We start from the raw sequence: 22559 nt of genomic DNA on the forward strand, positions 1-22559 counted from the left end.
TAATAAAGTCTGCAGGACAGTGTGCCCATATTGATATGCTGCTGAAAACCCGTATGAACGTCAGCATTGGGTGGCTGCTTCAAGAAAAGGACTTATAAACGCACCCTCTGAAAACATTGAGACAGTATTTACAGGCATAGAGGCAAAGGCTTATTTACCACAAGGCACCTGCCTAGGGCGGCATTTTTCAGGGGGGCAGCACCTCCCCCACAGAAGAAGGGATGAAAGAAGAGACACACGTGCCATGGGAACTAGGTAGGATCGGAGAGAGGCTGCAGGCTGCTTGATGGTGTATGTAGAGCCTTACTCTTGTTCCAGGGGATGTCCGGAGCTGTGAAGATGAGTATCTTTTTCTCTATCGTCGGGGGAGGTGGAAGGCTCTCCCGGGTGGGGGGCAGGGGTGTTGTTGGTGAATGTCAGCAATGTCAGGTTCTCTCTGCGGGGGGGGGGGGGGTGATAATCGCTGTCTGTGGGGGCAGATGATTTTTGTGTTGCCTAGGTCAGCACAACACCTAAATACACTACTGCATACAGGTGTACTAAACCCTCTTTTTTATTTCAGAAGAGAATCATTTCAAAAAATTATTTCCTCCTGTAGCCGGGGGTCCTATGTTTTTGGTCCCTGGCTCTCCGTTTGTGCATGTCTCCTTACCTAGCCATATGCTAAGGAGACACCCATGCATGCTCCCTCTCTGTGCCGAGCTATGTGTGTCCATAAACACACACAGCGGCGGTAAGCCACGTCCATGTTCTCTGCTCTCACCAGTTTGACTGGTGGCAGCAGGGGCCAATTGTTTTGCTGCCCTCAGTGCCTGTTGAGGAACCAGGAAGTTCTGGGAATGGTGCTGATGGATCCTGGACCTGGTGGCTGTGACAAGGACAGTAGGTAGGTGTTTGAAAGTAGTGGGAGGGGGGTTAATAAAAGTAGAGGAACTTTTTTTTACCTTAATTCTGTGAATGCATTAAGGTAAAAAAGTGTATCCTTTAGAACTGCTTTGATGTCCAGCCAAAACTGCTGTCTCGAGCTTCATTAGAGAGATTTCTCCTCATTTAGTGTCCCTGGGACAACAGTTTCATCAGACAGGACGTGAGGGAAAACTGCAACAATTCCTGGGAAAACCATTGTCACCGAGACAGTAAGGCTGGCTATACACTAGTAGAATTTTGTTAAAAAAATGATTGTTTTTGAAAAATGTGTTTAATTTTTTAACAGGTAGTGGGGTCAAATCAACTTTTTTCATTTTTGAGTGTAGTGAAGAGAAAGCTTGAAATTAGTTTCTCAAAACACCAAAATTCTAACTGTGAATGTGGTTTTTGTTTGAGAAAAATTGTACATATTGTAATACACTTTATTGGCACAAAAGATACCAGTTTAATACATCTAGAATTCAGTTACCGTATTTTTCGCCGTATAAGACGCACTTTTTCTTCCCCAAAACTGGGGGGGAAATGTCAGTGCGTCTTATGGAGTGAATATGGAGCGGCCGGTCCGGTATTTCCACCGCGGCCGTGTCAGAATACCGGGCCGGCCGCTCAGCTCTGCAGCGGGACCTTACCTGTTCCTCTATCCAGCGGCGTGCTGTCTTCCCGACTTCTGTAGTGTGGGCACTGGGCATGACAGCCGGGTGCCAAGTGCGCATGCACAAGAAGCGGTGCTTTTTGTGAATGGTAAGGCGGTACCTGGGACACATGACAGATCCCAGAAGCCGCCGGACCAATCACAAAGCGCAAGTGCTTCTTGCTCATGCGCACTGGGCACCCGGCTGTCATGCCGAGCGCCATTACAGAAGCCGGGAAGACAGCGAGCGGCTGGATCGAGGAACAGGTAAGATCAAACAAAAACTCAGCGGAAGTAAGAGCGGGTACCTGTCAAATTCAGGTACCCGCTCCCCACCTCCCCAAAGGTCAGCAGTCATCTGTACTGTCCGCAGTCTCTGGTCATCCCTGTGCTGTCCGCAGTCTCTGGTCATCCCTGTGCTGTCCGCAGTCTCTGGTCATCCCTGTGCTGTCCGCAGTCTCTGGTCATCCCTGTGCTGTCCGCAGTCTCTGGTCATCTCCTGTACTGTGTCTGCAGTCCACTAGTTCAGAATTTTTTTTTCCTGTTTTCTGCCTCTAAAACCTAGGTGCGTCTTATGGTCAGGTGTGTCTTATTCGGCAAAAAATACGGTAGGTTGGCCATACAATATGCAATTTTCTTTCCTTCAACCACAGGTTGAAAATAGCTTGATTCAGTCAGTGTTGATGGGGGAATCCTTCCCGTTGTGCTATCGTATTCCGACAGTGGGAGGTTTCCCTGCTTTCAGAATACAATGGTCGCTGCTGCAGACTACAGCCAGCGGCAGCGATCGCACGAAAGAAAAAACTTTACAGGATGGTTATACTGAAGTCATTCCATAGATTAACTTCAGTACAACTAGCCTGCCCATAGATGGATCGAAATTATTTCAATCCATCTATGGCTGGCTTTAGTATCAGGTCTGATCAAAGGCTTTTGAACAAAATAAGTTGACCTGCCCCATTAGTTCGCAGCAATCTCTCCAATGGAGCCCTAAATAGCAGGGCATTAAATCCTTCCCTGCTCTTTTCAAAACTAAAACAAAAAAAAGTTTTGACTGGACATGTACTTGAAATACATTCACTTACAAATAGACTAAATTAACTTGGAGAACAAATCCTGCTGTGATTGTAATCTGGTAAGAAAATCCAATTAAATTCTCAGGAAATCAAATTGCGGCAGTTTGTCTTCTAAGGAGGCAAAATAAGTAAAACAAAAAAACTGGAAAAAAACTTAAAAAGTAGCAAAGTTTTACTTTTAAATCCCTTAATAAAAGTTAATAAGGGATGCTTTGTTCACTATAATGTATTAAAACTAAATGTGTGCACTCTGTGCAGGAAATAGTATCCAACTGACTACAAAACTTCCATTAATTTATCTTCTTCATTGGTGTGAATAAAATACAGAATGAAGTGTGGAGCTGGTTCCCTCTAGTGGGGACATTTAGGTACTGAATGTCAGCAGCAGGTAATAAAGAACAATGAGATTTTATTACTCTTCTGATATGGTACAGTCACATTTGTTGCTTTAAAACATAATTTAATATTAACATAAAAAAATAAAAGTTGCACATTAAAAGATTTTAGTCAAGGAAGCGGGAAAGGTCTTCCTTGATTTCTGCTTCATCCCAAGGTCCGTGGATGTTATCTTTGAACAGCTGTAGTCGAATGAGGATGTAGGGGCACAGAAATGTCACAAATGCAAGCAGCAGGAAGAAAAGCAGGGCTCCCACACTAGATATACTTAACATCCCTGCCAGAGAGGACAAAGCGAACAGAAATGTGACACACGTGTAAGTCCGTGGAGTGTAAGCTCTTAGCTTTCTCTGCAGGCTTGGCCAAAGGGCAAAGATCTGAATGGCAAAAGTCACCATAGTAAATGCATGCAGGGAACGAGGAAGGCGTGAGGCCAAACACACGGAAGCAAAGATGGCCATATTAATGGATAATGTGTTAGAGACAACTGCTGCATTGGCTCCATAATCAAAGAAGACAAGATGTCCTATGAGCATGAGCACAGACATGGCATAGATAGTATCTGTGCTGATGGACTCTGTCAATGTTTTCAGCACCGGAGAGAAACCATAAGTGAAAGCTACAAACACCAAGGAACTCTTTAGATCATCCCAGCGAGTCCGTCCACTGTCCTTCCGGCCAGCTCCTCTGTCTACTGCATCAAATATAAGGTAGCCAAGGAGTGTGGAGGCCAACCCAACCCCACATAGCTTCTGAGGAGACAATAAGTCCTGGTCCATATACCACCAAATCACTGAAAAAGAACAGACACTGCATAATTGATGGATTACAACTACAGATTCAAATACCACAGCCCAGTAGCTGTAGCGGCGGACATAGATATTCTTCCTTAGCTCTTCCAAGAAACTTTTATCGACGTAATTGTCAGGAAATGGCTGTCTTTCATAGAGAACCTTCCTCCAAAGAGAGTGGACATCTACCGGTTCTAGTGAAGAAGCGTCCCCTCTCCATGTTACATCTGTATAGGCACCAGAATTAGAGCTTTGCAGAACTGGGCTCATATCCTCCTACTTGCTTGTCAGATTAGATCCCAAAAGTAAATCCAAATGTCATTGCCTGTAACAAGAACACAATACAATGTAAAGAACTCAGTGTTGGTGGAAGAATTGTTACAGTTGTAAAAAAAATAACATTTGTTATTAAAAAGAACAAAATACACTGAAGGTACTTGTAGATATAGGTCACATTTTAGCCATTTACTATCCATTGTTTTCTATGCGTTAAAGTGATATTAAAGCTTCGTTTTTAGGGGTTTTTTAATTACAAACATGTCATACTTACCTGCTTTGTGTAATGGTTTTTCACAGAGCAGCCCCGATTTTTCTCTTAGTTTCCGCACTGGCACTGGCCCCTCCCCTTTGACCAGTCACTTGCTATGCGGCTACTGGTGTGTGCTAGCTCCCGAGCCCCGCTCTATGCATGCATAACCACTTCACCTCTCACACCTGTTCATCCCTTATGGACCAGAGCAATTTTTACACTTCTGATATGGACATGTTTATTTAGCGATAACATACTTTAAGGACAAACAAGGCTTTCTTTTCATGAATATTGTCTTGCAACAATGATTTTTTTTTTACTAATCCTTAGACAACAGAACTAAACAAAACTCACTTTTTCTTTTTTGCGCAGTGTTAGTTTAAAAATTGTGTAACTGCACATAAAAAGTGTGCATTTTATTGTGTATATTTGCCGTGTGGGCAGAGCCCCACACAGCCACGCTGTTTTCAAATCTGACTGATAGTACGGGGAAACGTCTCCCCATACTATCTGTCAGAGAGGGGGGGGGGGGCGCGGCAGGCGCAACTGCAGCTATGGCAACATGTTACATGTTCCGTTCTAAAAATGGGTGGAACATGTAACATGTTCCCAAAGGTGATCCTTTAAAGTAGAACTATAGGCAAAACTTTTATTTTCATTTTGGATACAGCAAGGGAGGGTTATAACCAGTCAGATTTTTTTTTCCACCATTTGAATCCCATAGCGCAGATTTCTCTTCACTTCCTGTCCCATAACCAAACAGGAAGTGAGAGAAAATTCCTGCAAATTAAGGGAATTCCTCCAGATCACCAGAACTAGTGTCCCCGTTGAAAGATTTCCCCTCCTTTACTTTTTGGGAACAACTCAAAATGTGGGATTTTCTTTAACTTTCATTTTCAATGATAACAGTAAACAGGACAAATAGAGAGGGTGACTCTCCCTACCAGGGTCCCAGACAGCAATAAAAACCGAGAGGTGTCCTAATTCTTCCATACTCTATCCAAAACTAAAAAATGTTCTGCCTTTAGTTACACTGTTTTTAAATCTGACAGATAGTACGGGGAACCTTGGGGGGGGAGGCGCAGCTGCGGCTATGGGAGCATGTTACATGTTCCACCCTAAAAACAGGTGGAACGTGTAACATGTTCCCAAAGGTTAACTTATCCTTTGAAGTAGATCTATAGGCAAAACTTTTATTTTCATTTTGGATCAAGCAATGGAGGGTTATAACCCGTCAGATTTTTTTTCACCATCTGAATCCCATAGCGCAGATTTCCCTTCACTTCCTGTTCCAAAGCCAAACAGGAAGTGAGAGAAAATCCCTGCAAATTAAGCGAATTCATTGGGGACCTCCAGGTCACCAGAACTAGTGTACCCATTGGAAGATTTCCCCTCTTTTACTTTTCTGGAAGCAACCAAAAATGTGGGATTTTCTTTTACTTTCACTTTCAATGATAACGGTAAACAGGACAAATAGAGAGAGTGAATCTCCCTAATGAGCACAGACAGCAATAAAAACAGAGGTGATCTAATCCTTCTACACTCTATCCAAAACTAAAAAAGTTCTGCCTTTAGTTACACTTTGACATCATCTACATATCAAAGTTCATCCCTTTGATATGTAGATGAATAAACAGAATAGATACAAATGTAACAATATTTTACTTTTTTATCTTTCTGTATTTGGCTGAGTAATGTTCTTAATAAACATTGTCAGACTTTTTTTTTTGTACACAGCTCCAGTTGTAAAACATAGAGAACAGATACAAAACGCCAAATGATTTAATCTCTCCGAGTCTGGGTTCACACATGCGGTGCGGTATATCACATGTGAATTGCACAGGAACCGCACCGCATTCCTGTGCAAATAACGTGAATTGTGTGCGGTGTAACTGGAGCCATACATTTTGTATGGCTCCAATTGCACTGCATCCGCACCAAAAAGTTGCAGATTTTTTTGGTCCGTACTAGAATCGGATTGCATGGGTATTCACACAAATGCAATGCGATTCTGCACATCAGCATTTTGCGGACCGATTTCGGGGTGTTGTAACATACACACCCGCAGCGATCCACATGAACGGGGTGCGATTGTGATGCGGGGCGGAATTTGCACAGAAAACACTGAAAATTCCACACCGCATCAGTGTGAATCCAGGCTAAAGATAGAGAAGAGAGGGATAGACAGAAAATGTGGAAACATCTAGCAGTGGAAACTAATGAAAAGTTGATACAGAGAAAGTCATAAAATTGGATGTTCCTATCTCAACCAAGGATCCCATATAGTACTGAAGGCTTCTAATCCGTTCTCTACCCAGGACTACAACATCTTCAATGAGCACATTGTATGCAGCTTTGAGCCAAAAAAAGATATTCTCTGGATCTTGTAATTATTTGAGGAACATCAGTTGACTATGTACAAGCATCATGTTAATGATCTAAACTTGAAATGACAAGCCAGAGAGAATGTATATAACCTATTTATCTTCCATCTAGGTATCAGTACTAAACATTGACAGGGTACCCAGAGCGGATGTGTTTTATCCGCACGCAAGATGCAACACAGTGCCCATCACTGTACAGTGCAAGAAGAGGTGAGTTTATTCAGCTCAGTGGTTCTTATTTTAAAACGGAATGTGCAGTAACCCACAGACACCAATAAAGCACATCTTTTAGGCTTCATCCACACCACACTTGAACTTTAAGAGTTCCTTTATGTTAAAAAAAGTAGTGATGCACCGATATATCAGCCGAAAATAGTGTTATCGGCATTTTGCCAATAATGATAATTGACTGCAAATTGCGTCCCACTGCCTTCAATGCAAAAATGCCCCCTATTGACGTCAATGCAAAATTGCGTAGCATTGACTTCAATGCAAAAAGACACCTATTGACTTCAATGTAAAATCGTGTTCCATTGACTTCAATTTAAAATTGTGTCCCATGGACTTCAATGCAAAACGCCCCTTACTGACTTCAATGCAAAATCGCATCCCGTTGACTTCAATGCAAAATCGCCTTTAAGTTTTTCTTATTTCATATATATTTCATTTTATCTTCTGTCCAATTTTTGTGTGTTATTTTCAATAAAAATGATTTTACATTACTGGATTGTATTGTTAATATTCATATTCATTTAAATTCATGATATTAACCCCTTCGCACCAACGTCACACAAATATATGGCCTCACAGAACTGGGCTTTTTTCCGTGGGGCCGCATATTTGCGTACCTGTCTTTGTGCTGGGTGTCACTGAGAGCCTCGGGTCCCGTTCTAACGATTGGGACCCAGGACTCCCGATTCTGGGTCACATGATCGCTGTGATAGCCTCTCATTGGCTGTCACAGTGATCAGTTACTGTACAGCCTGGCCCCCTTGTTTTCTTTTCTCTCTCTCTATGAATGGAGGAGAGAGATACATTGTATCTCTTTAACTACTGGCATAGATTGGGGGGGAGATAAATATTAAAAAATAAAATAAAATAAAGAAAAAGAACCTAGATCAAGGCTTGATCTAGTTCAGTGCCAGGTTTTTTTTTATTTAATTGGTATCAGTGTCAGTTAATGTCAGAGTGTTTTAGGTAAAAAAACAAAAAAACCCAAAATGCGCACTATTGTTTCTGGGCTGTACTACGGGTACAAACAACAAACATACACATATATGGTATTGCTGCGATCGTCAAGAGCTGGCAAATTTATTTTGGGTTGTTCTTAGGTGGTAGGTTATGGTAGCAACATGAAACACACAGCTAAATTTAAAAAAAATATTTTATTTTTACTATTTTGGGCCAGTTTTCCTTTGATTATAAAAAAAAATCAGGAGATATCCATTACCATTTACCACCAAATGAAAGCCCAATTTGTCCTGAAAAAAATGCGGTATAATTCACCTGGATGTACAAAGTAGTTGTGATGATATGTACGGTTTTACTAAGACATGTCAACGTTGCAAAATTGTGCCTAAGCTTTAAGATTTGTTTTACCCTTAGGCGTGAAGGGGTTAATTAAAAAGTCGAATATAATACAATTATTTGTAAAAAATATATATATTTTTTAAAACTGTCCATTTTGGTTTTCAGCATTGAATTTTAATTTCGGTGCACCACTAGAAAAAAAAGAAATGAGTTGAAAAAGGTCGCTGTAAAGGAATGACCTTTCTTTCTTATATATACAGGATATTGTACACGCCAAAACTGTAACACTATTATAAATACATCGCTTTATATCATAACTGGATGGATTAAATAATAAACAGCCAAGTACAGATTTTTGTATTGCAATAAAATGTTACAGTCAGAACCTGACACTTGTGTAATTGACACGAATACTAAACTAGCATTAACAATAATAATGATGTGCTTGTATATCGGAAGCGCTCCAAGATTACGCCGGCCACTCCAAGACTTGGCTCACAGTGATCAGCTCTCGGGAAGCCTGCAATCCAACTCCCAGTATGAGCTCAGTTTCTTAGTGACGTGTCCATTCAACCACAGCCAAGCAGAACAGGTATGCAGGGTAGATGCGGGGCAAGAATTCTTAATGCTACTACTACTACTACTACTACAGTTGCAAGAAAAAGTATGTGAACCCCTTGGGATTACGTGGAGTTTTGCATGAATTGGGCATAAAATGTGCTCTGAACGTCATCTAAGTCACAACAATAGAACACAGTCTGCTGAACATAATACTACACAAACATTAGATGTTGCCATGGTTTAATTGCACATAACATGTAAACATTCACAGTGCAGGGAGGAAAAAGTATGTGAAGTCCTAGCTTAATGACTTCTCCCAGAGCTAATTGGAGCCAGGAGTGAGCCAACCTTGACTCCAATCAGTGTGATGATATTGGATGTGTTGCTGACAGCTGTCCTGCCCTTAAAAAGCACACACCTATTTTGGGTTTACTGGTTTCAAGAAGCACTGTCAGATGTGAACCATGCCTCGCAGAAAAGAGCTCTCAAAAGACCTACGATCAAGAATTGTTGACTTGCATGAAGCTGGAAAGGGTTACAAAAGTATCTCCAAAAGCCTTGATGTTCGTGTGTCCACGGTAAGACAGACTGTCTACAAATGGAGAAAGTTTAGCACTGTTGCTACTCTCCCTAGGCGTGGTCATCCTGTAAAAATGACTGCAAGAGTACAGCGTAGAATGCTGCATGAGGTAAAGAAGAATCCCAGAGTGTCAGCTAAAGACCTACAGAAATCTCTGGCACATGCTAACATTTTTGTTGACACATCTACAATAAGGAAAACATTAAACAAGAATGGAGTACATGGGAGGACACCACGGAGGAAGCCATTGCTGTCCAAAAAGAATATTGCAGCACGTTTGAAGTTTGCAAAAGAGCACCTGGATGTTCCACAGCACTACTGGCAAAATATACTGTGGACAGATGAAACCAAGATTGAGTTGTTTGGGAAGAACACACAACACTATGTGTGGAGAAAAAAAGGCACAGCACACCAACATCAAAACCTCATCCCCACTGTAAAACATGGCGGAGGGAGCATCATGGTTTGGGGCTGCTTTGCTGCCTCAGGGCCTGGACGGATTGTTGTCATTGATGGGAAAATGAATTCCAGAGTTTATCAAGACATTTTGCAGGAAAACATACGACCATCTGTCCGCCAACTGAAGCTCCGCAGAGGATAGGTGATGCAACAGGACAATGACCCAAAGCATGCAAGTAATTCAACAAAACAATGGCTGCAACAGCACAGAATACGCCTTCTGGAGTGGCCCAGTCAGAGTCCTGACCTCAACCTGATTGAAATGCTGTGGCATGACCTTAAGAGAGCGATTCACACCAGACATCACAAGAATATTGCTACACTGAAACAGTTTTGTGAAGAGGAGTGGTCCACAATTACTCCAGATCGTTGTGCAGGTCTGATCTGCAACTACAGGAAACGTTTGGTTGAGGTTATTGCTGCCAAAGGAGGGTCAACCAGTTATTAAGTCCAAAGGTTCACATACTTTGTCCTCCCTGCACTGTGAATGTTTACATGTTATGTGCAATTAAACCATGGCAACATCTAATGTTTGTGTAGTATTATGTTCAGCAGACTGTGTTCTTCTATTGTTGTGACTTAGATGACGTTCAGAGCACATTTTATGCCCAATTCATGCAAAACTCCACGTAATCCCAAGGGGTTCACACTTTTTCTTGCAACTGTACATTAAAATGTGATATACTAGCGGAAACCTGGAGGAAATTGCAGAGAACAACGGAGACAAGGTAGAAATCATTGTATATTTTTAAACGCCCCTCTCCTGAATGCAGAAGAATTGTGCTCAGGAGAGGAGTGTTTTGGCTGAAAAATGCAAAACGCTGCAAAAAAAGGTGTGTAAATGCGACTAAACTCACATTAGCGCTAGGAGTGTTCAGTGCTTGGCGTATTTTCTTTTCAGTGGCAAGGATACGTTATTATTTTGGCCAATAAAACAAATAAATGCCCAAGTGATTAGTGTCCAGGGTGCATGTATCCTTAAAGTGACTTTTTACCAATTTTTGCATCCCCCCCCCATACACTTTTCACATAAGCACTGAATTTTTTTTACAGATAGTAAATACCGTATTTTCTGGTGCACCCTCCACTTCTTTATTCTACATCTAGGTCAGGATGCCATAACCCTCAGCTGTCAATGCACACTAATTACATCTGTAGACTGTTTTTAAGCCTCCTGGGATGCATAACGTGTATATCCCAGAAGGCCTCAGAATAGTCTTCTGATCTTACACATGCTCAGCTACACGTGCGCAGAAGTCTGGCTGTAAAAATCAGCAAGTTACAGCCAGCTTCCAAATCAAGATGGTGGCTTATTACCATCCTACATTGACAATATTTGGAGCAGCTGTATTTAGTTTGGATGGGTAGGTAGGTAGGTGGAAGGTCCTCTTTTAAAGGAGAAGTATAGCCAACATTATTTTGGCTATGCTCCTCCTGGGGATCACAGGAGTTCAGTTTGTTGGGCACTCCTGTGACCCGTTTTCAGTGGGCTAAAGCATATGGTTGGGATCCACCCACAAGCCTGGACCGGCACCTGGCTGAGAGTCTGAGCCAGACCCTCCTGCCCCCACCACAGTCCAGTGCTCCATGACAGAACAAAGAGCTGGGGACTGACAGTCACCACACTCTGCACACAGCGGAGGGGAGAACTCAGCAATCAGCGGTCTTTGATTGCTCAGTTCTCAGTGCAGAGCCAGCCGGGGACAAATGCAGCATCAGACTGATGGGTACCCAGATACTAAACAATTGACAGCCAGGGGCGGACTGACAACTCATGGGGCCCCTGGGCAACAGGGGATCATGGGGCCCCTGTGTCCTCGCCCACACCCAAAAAAGCCTATGAAAAAGCCAATGAAAGGTACCAGGAGCATCTCATGGGGCCCCCTACTGATCCTAGGCCCTCGGGCAGTGCCCGAGTGCTTGAATGGTCAGTCCGCCCCTGTTGATAGCTAAGCTACACAAAAAAGTCCAATGCTGCTGGGTAGCGAGAGGGCAAGCTCTGAAGCCTGCAAAGGAAAAAACAAAGAGAATGCCGCACAAAGGCGTACAGTGTAGTATAAAAGCAAGACAGGGCGTACTCTCTTCGTGCATTAACGTAGTAAACCAAGAATTTATTAAGAAGCATAAAAAGGCATACTCACAAACCAAAGGTGGATAAAAACAGACAAGAAGAGTCCATAATGACAGTCCAAAGTGACGGTAGACCCTTAGTGAGGTAGGCGTTTCAGGAGACGAACGCCCTTCATCAGAGCCTGAAGGAAGTTTTTCTCCTGAAACGCGTTAGCCTACCTCACTAAGGGTCTACCGTCACTTTGGACTGTCATTATGGACTTTACTTGTCTGTTTTTATCCCCCTTTGGTTTGTGAGTATGCCTTTTTATGCTTCTTAATAAATTCTTGGTTTACTACGGTAATGAACGAAGAGCGTGCGCCCTGTTTTGCTTTTGTTCACCGGTATCAAGATTTCTCGATCTTTAAGGGCTGCACCTCTACGAAAGACAGTTTCAGTTATCCTAGTCTGCATGAAGATTTGAGCGCTGGTTTCGTTTGTTCATTATAATAGTGTAGTATGTTTATTATAAAAAAAAATAATATGCACTCACAAATACAGTCGTGAGTCATGGCACATAACCACCTCGTGCAGCTTGACAGCCTCAGCTCTTGTAGAGTGTCCATCCTGCTCCATCCCTGGGTGGTTTCCCGATTTCCGGTATCTGTAACACATGTGTGGTCCATTCTGCCCTAGTGCTTATGTGCCCTGCCTCTTGACTGTATTTGTGAGTATTTGTGAATACATATTATTGGTTTTCTAGAATAAACACCTGATTTTTACATACTGCAATGTTAGCCTTTGCGCTGGTTTGTTTCTGTTTATCATATCTTGAAAGCTAGTGAGAAACTCTGAGGGTTCCATTATCTTGGTGCCCTAAGCACATATTTATTTTGCTTAATGGTTAGTCCAGTCCTGGTCACGCCATGTGCATTAGGCCATGTATGGACACTTTCTATACAAACATACTATGATTCACAAAGAATAAAAACAGAAATAGCTGACGCCTTCTAAGTATGTGATAAATTTAGCAGATCTGATGTTTATTTTAAAACACACTGCCTAACAATAATTATAGGATAAGACTTCTAATGAACCTGCCCTATGATTGTGCTTTCTTTTAGATACTTGTTCAGGTCTGCCAAAAGACAGAATTGCTTTGTCAGCGCAATGCACATAACCGGTCAGCAGGTGGAGACAGTGTATCTGCGCTTATACAGAATCATGCACACATGGATTTAGCAGATACACTGGAACTTTCAAATAACTTGGTTATATTTTTCATTAAATACACTCTTACTTTGCAGGAATATGTAATAAGAACTGAACAGTCTGAAGACCCCCGAGATGTGATGCATCACCGGCAGGGGCATCTGCTCAAGGCTCGGTAGGTTTAACTGCGCATTACATACGGCAGTTTTGTCATATAAAAAAAAAAGAAATAGCTCAAAACACCATCAAAGTAACTAAACTAATTTCTGAAATTAAAAAAGCCTATAATATTAGATCCTGGATTTAGCAAAAAGTTGAAGTATAAAATAACTTTCAGGTTACTTTAAATTAACTCAAAAACTAAAAACACTCCATAACTAAAAATGGAAATCAGCGAAGCAGGGTGAGTATGCCAGATCTTTTGTTTGAACCAGTCAGGAAATGTAGGTGAGCCAGTCAGGAAAGGTAGGTAAGGCAGTCAGGAAAGGTAGGTGAGGCAGTCAGGAAATGTAGGTGAGGCAGTCAGGAAATGTAGGTGAGCCAGTCAGGAAATGTAGGTGAGCCAGTCAGGAAATGTAGGTGAGCCAGTCAGGAAAGGTAGGTAAGGCAGTCAGGAAAGGTAGTTGAGCCAGTCAGGAAAGGTAGGTGAGCCAGTCAGGAAAGGTAGGTGAGCCAGTCAGGATTCAGGAGAGAGAGGAGGCGCTTCTAAGTGTAGTAAGTAAGATACTTTATTCTGACACAAGGATAAAACACACTTACAAAAGCGTGGTGGAGCCAGGGGCGTATTTACCACAAGGCAAACAAGGCATTTGCCTAGGGCGGCATTTTTCAAGGGGGCAGCACTGCATCTTGGAAGAAGGGATGGAAGAAGGGACACAAGCGGCATGGGGACCTGGTGGGTTCCGAGAGATGCTGTGGGTTTCATGACAGTGTATGCACAGCAGGACTCTCTTTCTTGAGGATGTCTGGAGCTGTGAAGGTGTCTTTCTCTCTCTTGCCATTGGGGATGGTGGACAGTGATAGTGGAAGACTCAGTTGGAGGGCAGGGGTGTTCTTGGTCAATGTCAGACTCTGTCGGCAGGGGGGGGCTCCAATTTTTGTGTTGCCCAGGGCAGCACAAAACCTAAATACACCACTGGGTAGAGCAGCATGGTGGCTACTAGGGTCGTTGGTTTGAATCCCAACCACGGCACCACCTGTCTGGAGTTTGCATGTTCTCCCTGTGCCTGCGTGGGTTTCCTCCGGGTACTCCGGTTTCCTCCCACACTCCAAAGACATGCTGGTAGGTTAATTGGATCCTGTCTAAATTGTCCCTAGTATGTGTATGTATGAATGTGAGTTAGGGACCTTAGATTGTACGCTCCTTGAGGGTTAGGGACTGGTGTGAATGTACAATATATATGTAAAGTGCTGCGTAAATTGACGGCGCTATATAAGTGCCTATAATAAATAAATAAAACGCTTTTGTAAGTGTGTTTTATCTTTGTGTCAGAATAAAGTATCTTTACTTACTGCACTTAGAAGCGCCTCCTCTCTGTCCTGTCTTCTATCACAGCTTTGGCTTCTCTCTGATGGAAAGCTGTTGTAAGCGCATAACCGACACCTTTACTTCCCTTCACATGGATGCCTAGTCATTGGTATACTACCCATTGGATGTGGATGGTTCCCTACACCAGAGCGCCCTAAACATTTTCTCCATCGAGCCAGTCAGAATTCACCTACCTTCCAGGACTCTCTACACAAGCCTACTTAATACAGAGAAGAAAGCAAATGAGTCAAGTAAGCAAAAATCTGCATGGAGGACATGCAAAAGCACACGTTATGAACAGACGTAGGAGCAATGGCTCACAGGGCTGGATTCATTCCTTCTTTTAGTCTAGGTTCACACCTATGCTTTTTCCGCTGCGATTTGCAGAAATGCACAGCAGTCCATTTAACATGATTTCCTATGGGATAGTTTCACATCTCCGCGTTTACACCCGGTGTGTTTTTTGGAAAGGGACAGGAACTATTTTAAATGCAAAACGTTGCATTTTTGGTTCTACAGACTTCAATGGAGATGCTGCAGAAAAGCATGTAGTGTGTTTTTGATGCATTTTGCATTTTATTCTGCCCAGCAACAAGTTGAAAAAAAAAGGCAAAACGTATCAAAAACGCTGCAAAAACACATGTACAAAAAGCAACGCAGAAACGGATCAAACGCAAACTGCATAGGTGTGAACCTAGCCTTAGACCCGTTCTCTGGTGCAACCACAAAACACCTACCCCAGTGTTTCTGGATCAGTGGGAGAGTGGTGGTGGTAATGTTTAAAATAAGCCCTCACCTTGTCAAACAAACCATTTAGTTTAAAATAGAAATGAAAGGTAAAAATTTGTGTACAGATATAAAAAAGCATTATAAATACCTTTTCCCCCTTTTATTTTTTTTAGAAGTGATCACATACCCTTCGTTCAGCAGGAGCAGGGGGAGGAGAAAAAGCAGCTCACGGATCTTCCCAGGGAAAGACTTTGCTGAAGGGGCATGTCAGTAGAAGTCAAATTGTTGGAAGAGAGCAGGCACAGCTAGAGAACTGACTCTTCTGTGTTTCCATGCCTAGTGTGGTCAGTTTTTAATAGGAAAGCAGACGGACTGGCAGGAACATGAGGAATGTCCATATGAGCCACACATCTCTGCTAACTCCAGGTAAGAAAATGTAACGGCTCCAACCAGGCTACAACCTCCATGATTAAACTCTGGGGGCGGGGTGAAATGAGTTGGGGGCGTGGCCTGGCTGGCGCCCGGGCTAGGGCTGTTACATTTTCTTACCTGGGGTTTGCAGAGATGTGCGGTTCATATGGCCATTTTATTTCCTGTACATCGATGTTCCAAAGGTGAACTTATCCTTTAAGCCCAGGCTGCATGTGAGGCACCAATTTACATTCAGGTTGCAATTAGCCTTTTGATTGCTGTGTGGAGCCGGGACAAGCTCTATCCTAGCCTACACTCACAGTAGTTGGTTTTATTGATTGGGATCCCTACAGTCTGAGCGCCGTCCACAATTTCGCTTTGCGGTCACCTTTGGAACATGCTACATGTTCTACCCATATTTAGGGTGAAACATGTAACATATTTCAGCTCCTGCTTCCTCTCCACCCTATCCCCCCCCCCCTGTGACAGTGGGCAGGGGATCCTCTCCCAGCATCTGCTGTCAGAATTTAAAAACAGCACAGTTGTGCATTGCTCCACCCACACAGACGCGTCATTTAATCACAGAGTTCTGTGAATGAATGAACTACAAGTACCGTCAGCCATGGCTTGTAGTTCTCTATGAACTGCAAGGTTGCTGGTGAGCGCTCTGGTAGTTCATTGATTCTTCCTGCAATTTGGGAGGTAGGGGCAGACAGCTGTACTAAATGTCTGCAGGATCCTGGCATTGCGCCTGTGATCTGCTGATTGCGGGGGCAATACTTTACAGGCTCCAGCGTAAACAAATAATACATGCATATTTTTTAATTGGAAAGGTTTTCAAAAGAAGTGAACTTAGGAGTTGATTTACTAAAGGCAAACATACTGTGCACTTTGCAAAGTGCAGTTACGTCAGAGCTTAGTAAATAAGGTAAAGCTTCACTTTGCAAAGAATACCCAATCAAGTTCAAGGAAAATTAAAAAAACAGCATGTTTGCTTGCACATGATTGGATGATGGCAGTCAGTAGAGTTTCTAATCATTTACTAAGCTCTAGAGTACCTGCACTTGCAAAGTGCATAGTCTATTTGTCTTCAGTAAATAAACCCCTAAGGGCTCATGTACACTGCAGCTGATAAACGCACGTTTAGGAGCTGTTCAGCATTTTTTCAGCAGCCCCTGAACTCACCCTAATGTTTTCCTATGTGTCCATGTACACATCTTCGTTTATAGGCATTTGAGTTTACAGTCGTTTTTTTGAACGCAGAAAACTTGTGTTGAGCGGTCGATTTTATCAGCGTTTCAAACACAAAATGCTTGTAACTGCGGCAAATCGCGTTTATAAGCGTTTGCGTCTGAAATTTTTTTAAACTCTTCCAGTTCCCGATGCTGTCTAGAGCCTTTTTTCATCATGAAAAATGCATGAAAGCGTTTTCAAGGTACTCTTATGGACAAAATTCTGAAAACAGGGTGTTCCTACCAAGCTTGTCACACATTGTAATGACCAATTCACACCTCCGACCTCTCCCATCCTTGGAAACAAAAGATATGTTACTGACCATTCACACCTCAAAATCCTCAAGAAGACCTCCTGCCAGGTGGACTTAATGACTCACTCCACCAGACACCTTCCCACCCTTGGAAACAAAAGAAATGTTAATGAGCAACTCATTTCAACACATACTGCTGTCTCTGCTTCTACTCTCTGTATTTCTCTGAAACAGTCTGAAATAGTGAATAATTTACCAATTTTCAGTGCATTCTGGGCATTTGGGAGGTTCTCCTGTGCTTATCTTTAAAAAACGCTTCTAAAATGCAAACGCACATAAACGCGCATAAACATGTTATGCAAACCCAGCTAAACGGATGTTTTTTAACCTACGTTTTCCAGCAGTCAGTTTCCATCGTTCAGAAGTGCCCCGTGTACATGGGGCCTTAGTCTTTAAGCCACAAGTATCTTGAATTTCAGCCAGTTTCTGCTGAATCAGACAAAATGCAAGCTGCGAGTGGCCTTGAAGGCACTACCTGGCTCAACAAAAGTCAATTTAAAAATTGACTGAGCAGTGTTGAAAATTATCAGCCGAACAGAGACTACACCCTATCAGATGCAGTCACAGTTTGGGAATTCAGGCTGCTGCTCTAAAACAATAGCTGGCAAGGAAGTTTTCGCCATCCATGCTGTGGATGGCTACATTTAAGATCCAATGGAGCTCCACAGGAACTGATCTGAAGACAAACATATGAACTTGTAGACACTACAGGGACTAGCAGACTGAAAATGGTGATAGGCAAACGATAGGTAGGATCAGGTCTCTGAAACATGTAGATTGGCAGGGATTGGGGATCAGAGTGATCTTTCCCTGGCAGTCAAACCTACCGCCATTCATCAAAAGTGAGGTGAACATCTACTAATAAAAGGAAACCCGTTCACAGGTACGCCCCATTTGTGCGTAGAAAATAATAGGTTGAACTTTCTATAGTTTCAGTGTACTGTTGCTGTAAGGGCGTGTGTAGATTGATCAATGGATATACATTGTCAGGCATCACACTAAATACTTTCCAACCTGACATAGGAAAATAAACTCTAATTAATGGAAAAGCAAACAAATGATTACAGTAAGCTTGACAGGCACATGAGTGGAAACAAATATACTCAATCCCCGCCACGTCATTCTTTTCTATAACCTACCGCAGCAGCAAAGCTAATGTGGGTAGAATACATTGCAAGACATGTTCCGTCTACACAAAAATCAGTTTTACTGTCTCTTACATAGTTACATAGTTAGTCTGGCTGAAAAAAGACAAAAGTCCATCCAGTTCAACCATAGGAAAAAAAAAGTTATAATCCTATACCCACAGTTGATCCAGAGGAAGGCAAAAAAACTCAGCAAAGCATGATCCAATATGCTCCTGCAGGGAAATAAAATTCCTTCCTGATCCCCCGAGAGGCAATCGGATATTCCCTGGATCAACTTTACCTACAAATGTTAGTATCCAGTTATATTCTGTGTATCTAGGAAAGAATCCAGGCCTTTTTTGAAGCAATCCACTGAGCTGGCCAGAACCAACTTTTGAGGGAGAGTATTCCACATTTTCACAGCTCTCACTGTGAAGAAACCTTTCCATGTCTGGAGATTAAATTTATTTTCCCCCAGACGTAAAGAGTGCCCCCTATATTAGCCATTTTCAAGTTGTGTTACACAAATTCACAAAAGTAATACAGCAGCTGATCAATAGGTTTACTCAATAAAGGAATACTGAGAGCACTGATGTAGAAAGTGAAGGAATCGCTCATATAACCAACTCCATCCTCGGTTCTAACCCTTCTCCCCCATTCAACTTCAACTGATGCTGGATCCGTGAAAGATGAATTCTTATATAAGGATACAGGCTACTATACTTTCATTAACCCCTTCACGCCTAAGGGTAAAACAAATCTTAACAACCAAGCACAATTTTGCAACTTTGACATGTGTTAGTAAAACCGTACATATCATCACAACTACTTTGTACATCCAGGGGAATTATACCTTGTTTTTTTCAGGACAAATTGGACTTTCATTTGGTGGTAAATGATAATGGATATCTCCTGATTTTTTTTTTATTATCAAAGGAAAACTGGCCCAAAATAGTAAAAAACAAAAATAATTTTTTTTAAATATACCATAACCTACCACCAAAGAATAACCCAAAATAAATTTTCCAGCTCTTGACGATTGCAGCAATAGCATATATGTGTATGTTATTTGTTGTTTGTACCCGTAATACAGCCCAGAAACAATAGTGCACATTTGTTTTTTGGGTTTTTTTTTGTTTACCTGACACTGACACTGATACCAATTTAAAATAAATAAATAAATAAATAAAATTCCTGACCTTGACCCAAACACTATCCCTGGCACTGAACTAGATCAAACCTTGATCTAGGTATTTTTTTCTTTATTTTTTCATTTATTTTTCAATATTTATTTATTTAATCTTTTTTTTTTACAAACAGTTGTTTTGTTTTTTTTTCTCTAGTCAAGGAGAGAGAGAGATACAATGTACCTCTCCTCCATTCAGAGAGAAAAAAACACAAGGGGAGCAGGCTTCACAGTGACTGATTACTGTGATAGCCAATTAGAGGCTATCACAGCGATCATGTGACCCGGAATTGGGAGTCCTGGGTCCAGATCTTTAGGACGGGACCCAGGTCTCTCACTGATACCCAGGTCTCTCACTGATACCCCGGTCTCAAAGACAGGTATGCAAATATGTGGCCCCGTTGGAAAAGAGCCCAGTTCTGTGAGGCCGCATATTTGTGTGACATCAGAATCAAGGAGTTAAAGTGATATTAAATCTTCTGTTCTTTCTGCAATTTCACCAGCTAATTTAATCACTTACCGAGTAAAAGCCTATGTTACAGTTTAAAGCGGAGCTCCACCCAAAAGGGGAAGTTCTGCTTTAAGGACTGGTCCCCCACTGTCCATTAAGAATTGGCACCTTTGGGGAACGGGTACCCAAAATTGACAGGTACCTGCTCTCACTTCCGCTGCGATCTTCTAGGCGATCGGAAATGGAAGTTGCCAATCACTTCTGAAAAGTGTTCTGAATACAGGTCGCATTTCAGAGGTGCAAACATTTAGTTGCGTGCCTAAACCTAGACTTAGCTCTATCCTGTGAAGACTGGAAATCCAGGGAAGCAGCACTGAGAGAGTAGGAGCAAGTAGCACTGAAAATTGTAAACTTGGCTAAGAATTTTATCAAACACTTTACAGGGGAATGTTTTTTTTTTGTGCTCCATATGTTAAACTCAAAAATGCTAAGCATTTCATACTACTTTAATGCTTTGCCTTCCACTAGAGAAGACTGACAAGCTGTAATCAATCAAATCTTGGAAACCTGAAATGGAAAAATATGGTTTATAGATTTCTGTACTCATTATGATTGCTACATAATGGTTGTACAAATTCCTGTAATAAAGTGGTAGTAAACTCTAAGTTATAACTTGTACCTACAGGCAAGCTTACCATCAGGCTTATCAAAAATCAGGGAAAAGGGAAATGTTGGGGAATCCACACACAATATCTGAGAGTGGGGTGCCACCAGGATATCTGGAAGGGTGCTACCTAATCAACTATCAAAAAAACAAAAGAAAAAAGAGAAAAAAGGCTGCACACCTAATTGGCTAACCTCATAGGAATTTTAATATGCACCATAAACAATAATTAACCATTGGAGGTGCAACAAACAATCCTACATACTAGAGGACACCACCCACCCCCAGGGAAATCAAGAGGGGGGAGCCCTCATAAAAAGACCAAGGATAGAAAAATGTCCACTGGGACTAACCTACCCCGATGAGTCCCAGTGGAGGGTTATCATCGGAGTAGGTTAGTCCCAGTGGAGGGTTATCATCGGAGTAGGTTAGTCCCAGTGGACATTTTTCTATCCTTGGTCTGTTTTTTAGGGCTTCCCCCTCTTGATTTCCCCGGAGGGGTGGTGTCCTCTGGTATGTAGGATTGTTTGTCATACCTCCGATGGTTAATTATTGTTTATGGTGCATAATAAAATTCATATGAGGTTAGCCAATTAGGTGTGCATCCTTTTTTCTCTTTTTTCTTTAGTTTTTTTACCATCAGACTTGCCTGTAGGTATGATGAGTATCTCCTAAACGTGAACCATTTAAGAGGTACTTACATAAGCAATAGGCGGAGACCTCACCCGTGAATGTGCAGTGACGCTCTGCATTCAGGACATACAGTGTGCTGTGAAATGCAGAGCGTCAAGCCGTGGCTTTCACGCGCATGCGTGGGAATGACCTTATCGCGGCCCTGGCCATTCATACAGCTGCACCCCGCGAACTCAGAACGAAGACCGGTTGAAGATGGAAGCGCTGGGGAGCCATGACAGCGCTGTGCATGTATAGATAACTATATCATAATGTGTAGTATGCGATGCATACTAGTACATTATAACTTAAACATGCAGGGGCCCGATTTTATTTTTTGGATCAGCAGAATCAGGTAGTATATCCCCCTCCATCCTCCACAGTCACAAACATGCATGCTCAACCAAACGAAACATGCGTGTTTATGGAAGGATCTACTGTACAGTACAAAAGAGTATGACAGTTAGCTTGTGCTACATTATTAATTGGAAATTACAGCACAGTATTGCATCAAGGTCTAATACAGTTTTCTCTCTTGTAAAGGATGAAGCCTCTGTGGCCAGTTCATATCAGTGGTCCCACTGCAGCAGTATGTCAGGGCATGGTACCTGGTAAGTTATAGAAGACATCCTTAATCCAAAATCCATGCAAACTGTAATTTATGGTAAGAAAAGTTGATTAAATCTGAAGATCATCTGTTCTGTATTGTACTAACGTGGAAGAAAAATATAACGCCATCTGTTCTGTTCCCCCAACTCCTACCTATCCAACCTAACCTGTATTAAAAATAGTGTATACTTACCTATTTTTAACCGCTTCATGTCCAGACACTTTCACCCCTTTCCTGCCCAGGCCAATTTTCAGCTTTCAGTGCTATCGCACTTTGAATGACAATTGCGCAGTCATGCAACACTGTACCCATATGAATTTTTTAGCATTTTTTTCAGAAAGATAAAACTTTATTTTGGTGGTATTTATTCACCACTGGGATTTGTATTTGTTTGCTATCTAAATGAAAAAGTCCAAACATTTTGAAAAAAAGTGTTTTGCAAAATTTTGGAAATAAATAATCTTTCTTCATAAATCTTGGCCAAAATGTATTCATCTATCTTTTTAGTC

The 22559-nt window shown here is 42.0% G+C and overlaps 1 protein-coding gene across 2 annotated transcripts in view; it reads right to left on the reverse strand.

Moving 5' to 3' along the window:
* Nucleotides 1-3026: 3026 nt before the first annotated feature.
* The window catches only part of PIGC (phosphatidylinositol glycan anchor biosynthesis class C), a 43899-nt gene continuing 24366 nt past the window's right edge, over nt 3027-22559 (reverse strand). For both annotated transcript variants that reach the window (XM_089668877.1, XM_089668876.1), the window contains exon 2: nt 3027-4146. In XM_089668877.1, coding sequence (XP_089525003.1) covers nt 3138-4091 — 954 coding nt within the window. In that variant the 5' untranslated portion in view covers nt 4092-4146 and the 3' untranslated portion in view covers nt 3027-3137. The remainder of the gene's footprint in view (nt 4147-22559) is intronic.

Source organism: Staurois parvus, unplaced genomic scaffold (assembly GCF_062004578.1).
Source record: "Staurois parvus isolate SC_StPar_1 unplaced genomic scaffold, SC_StPar_1.0 ptg000066l, whole genome shotgun sequence".
In the NCBI taxonomy this organism is placed as follows: Eukaryota; Metazoa; Chordata; class Amphibia; order Anura; family Ranidae; genus Staurois; species Staurois parvus.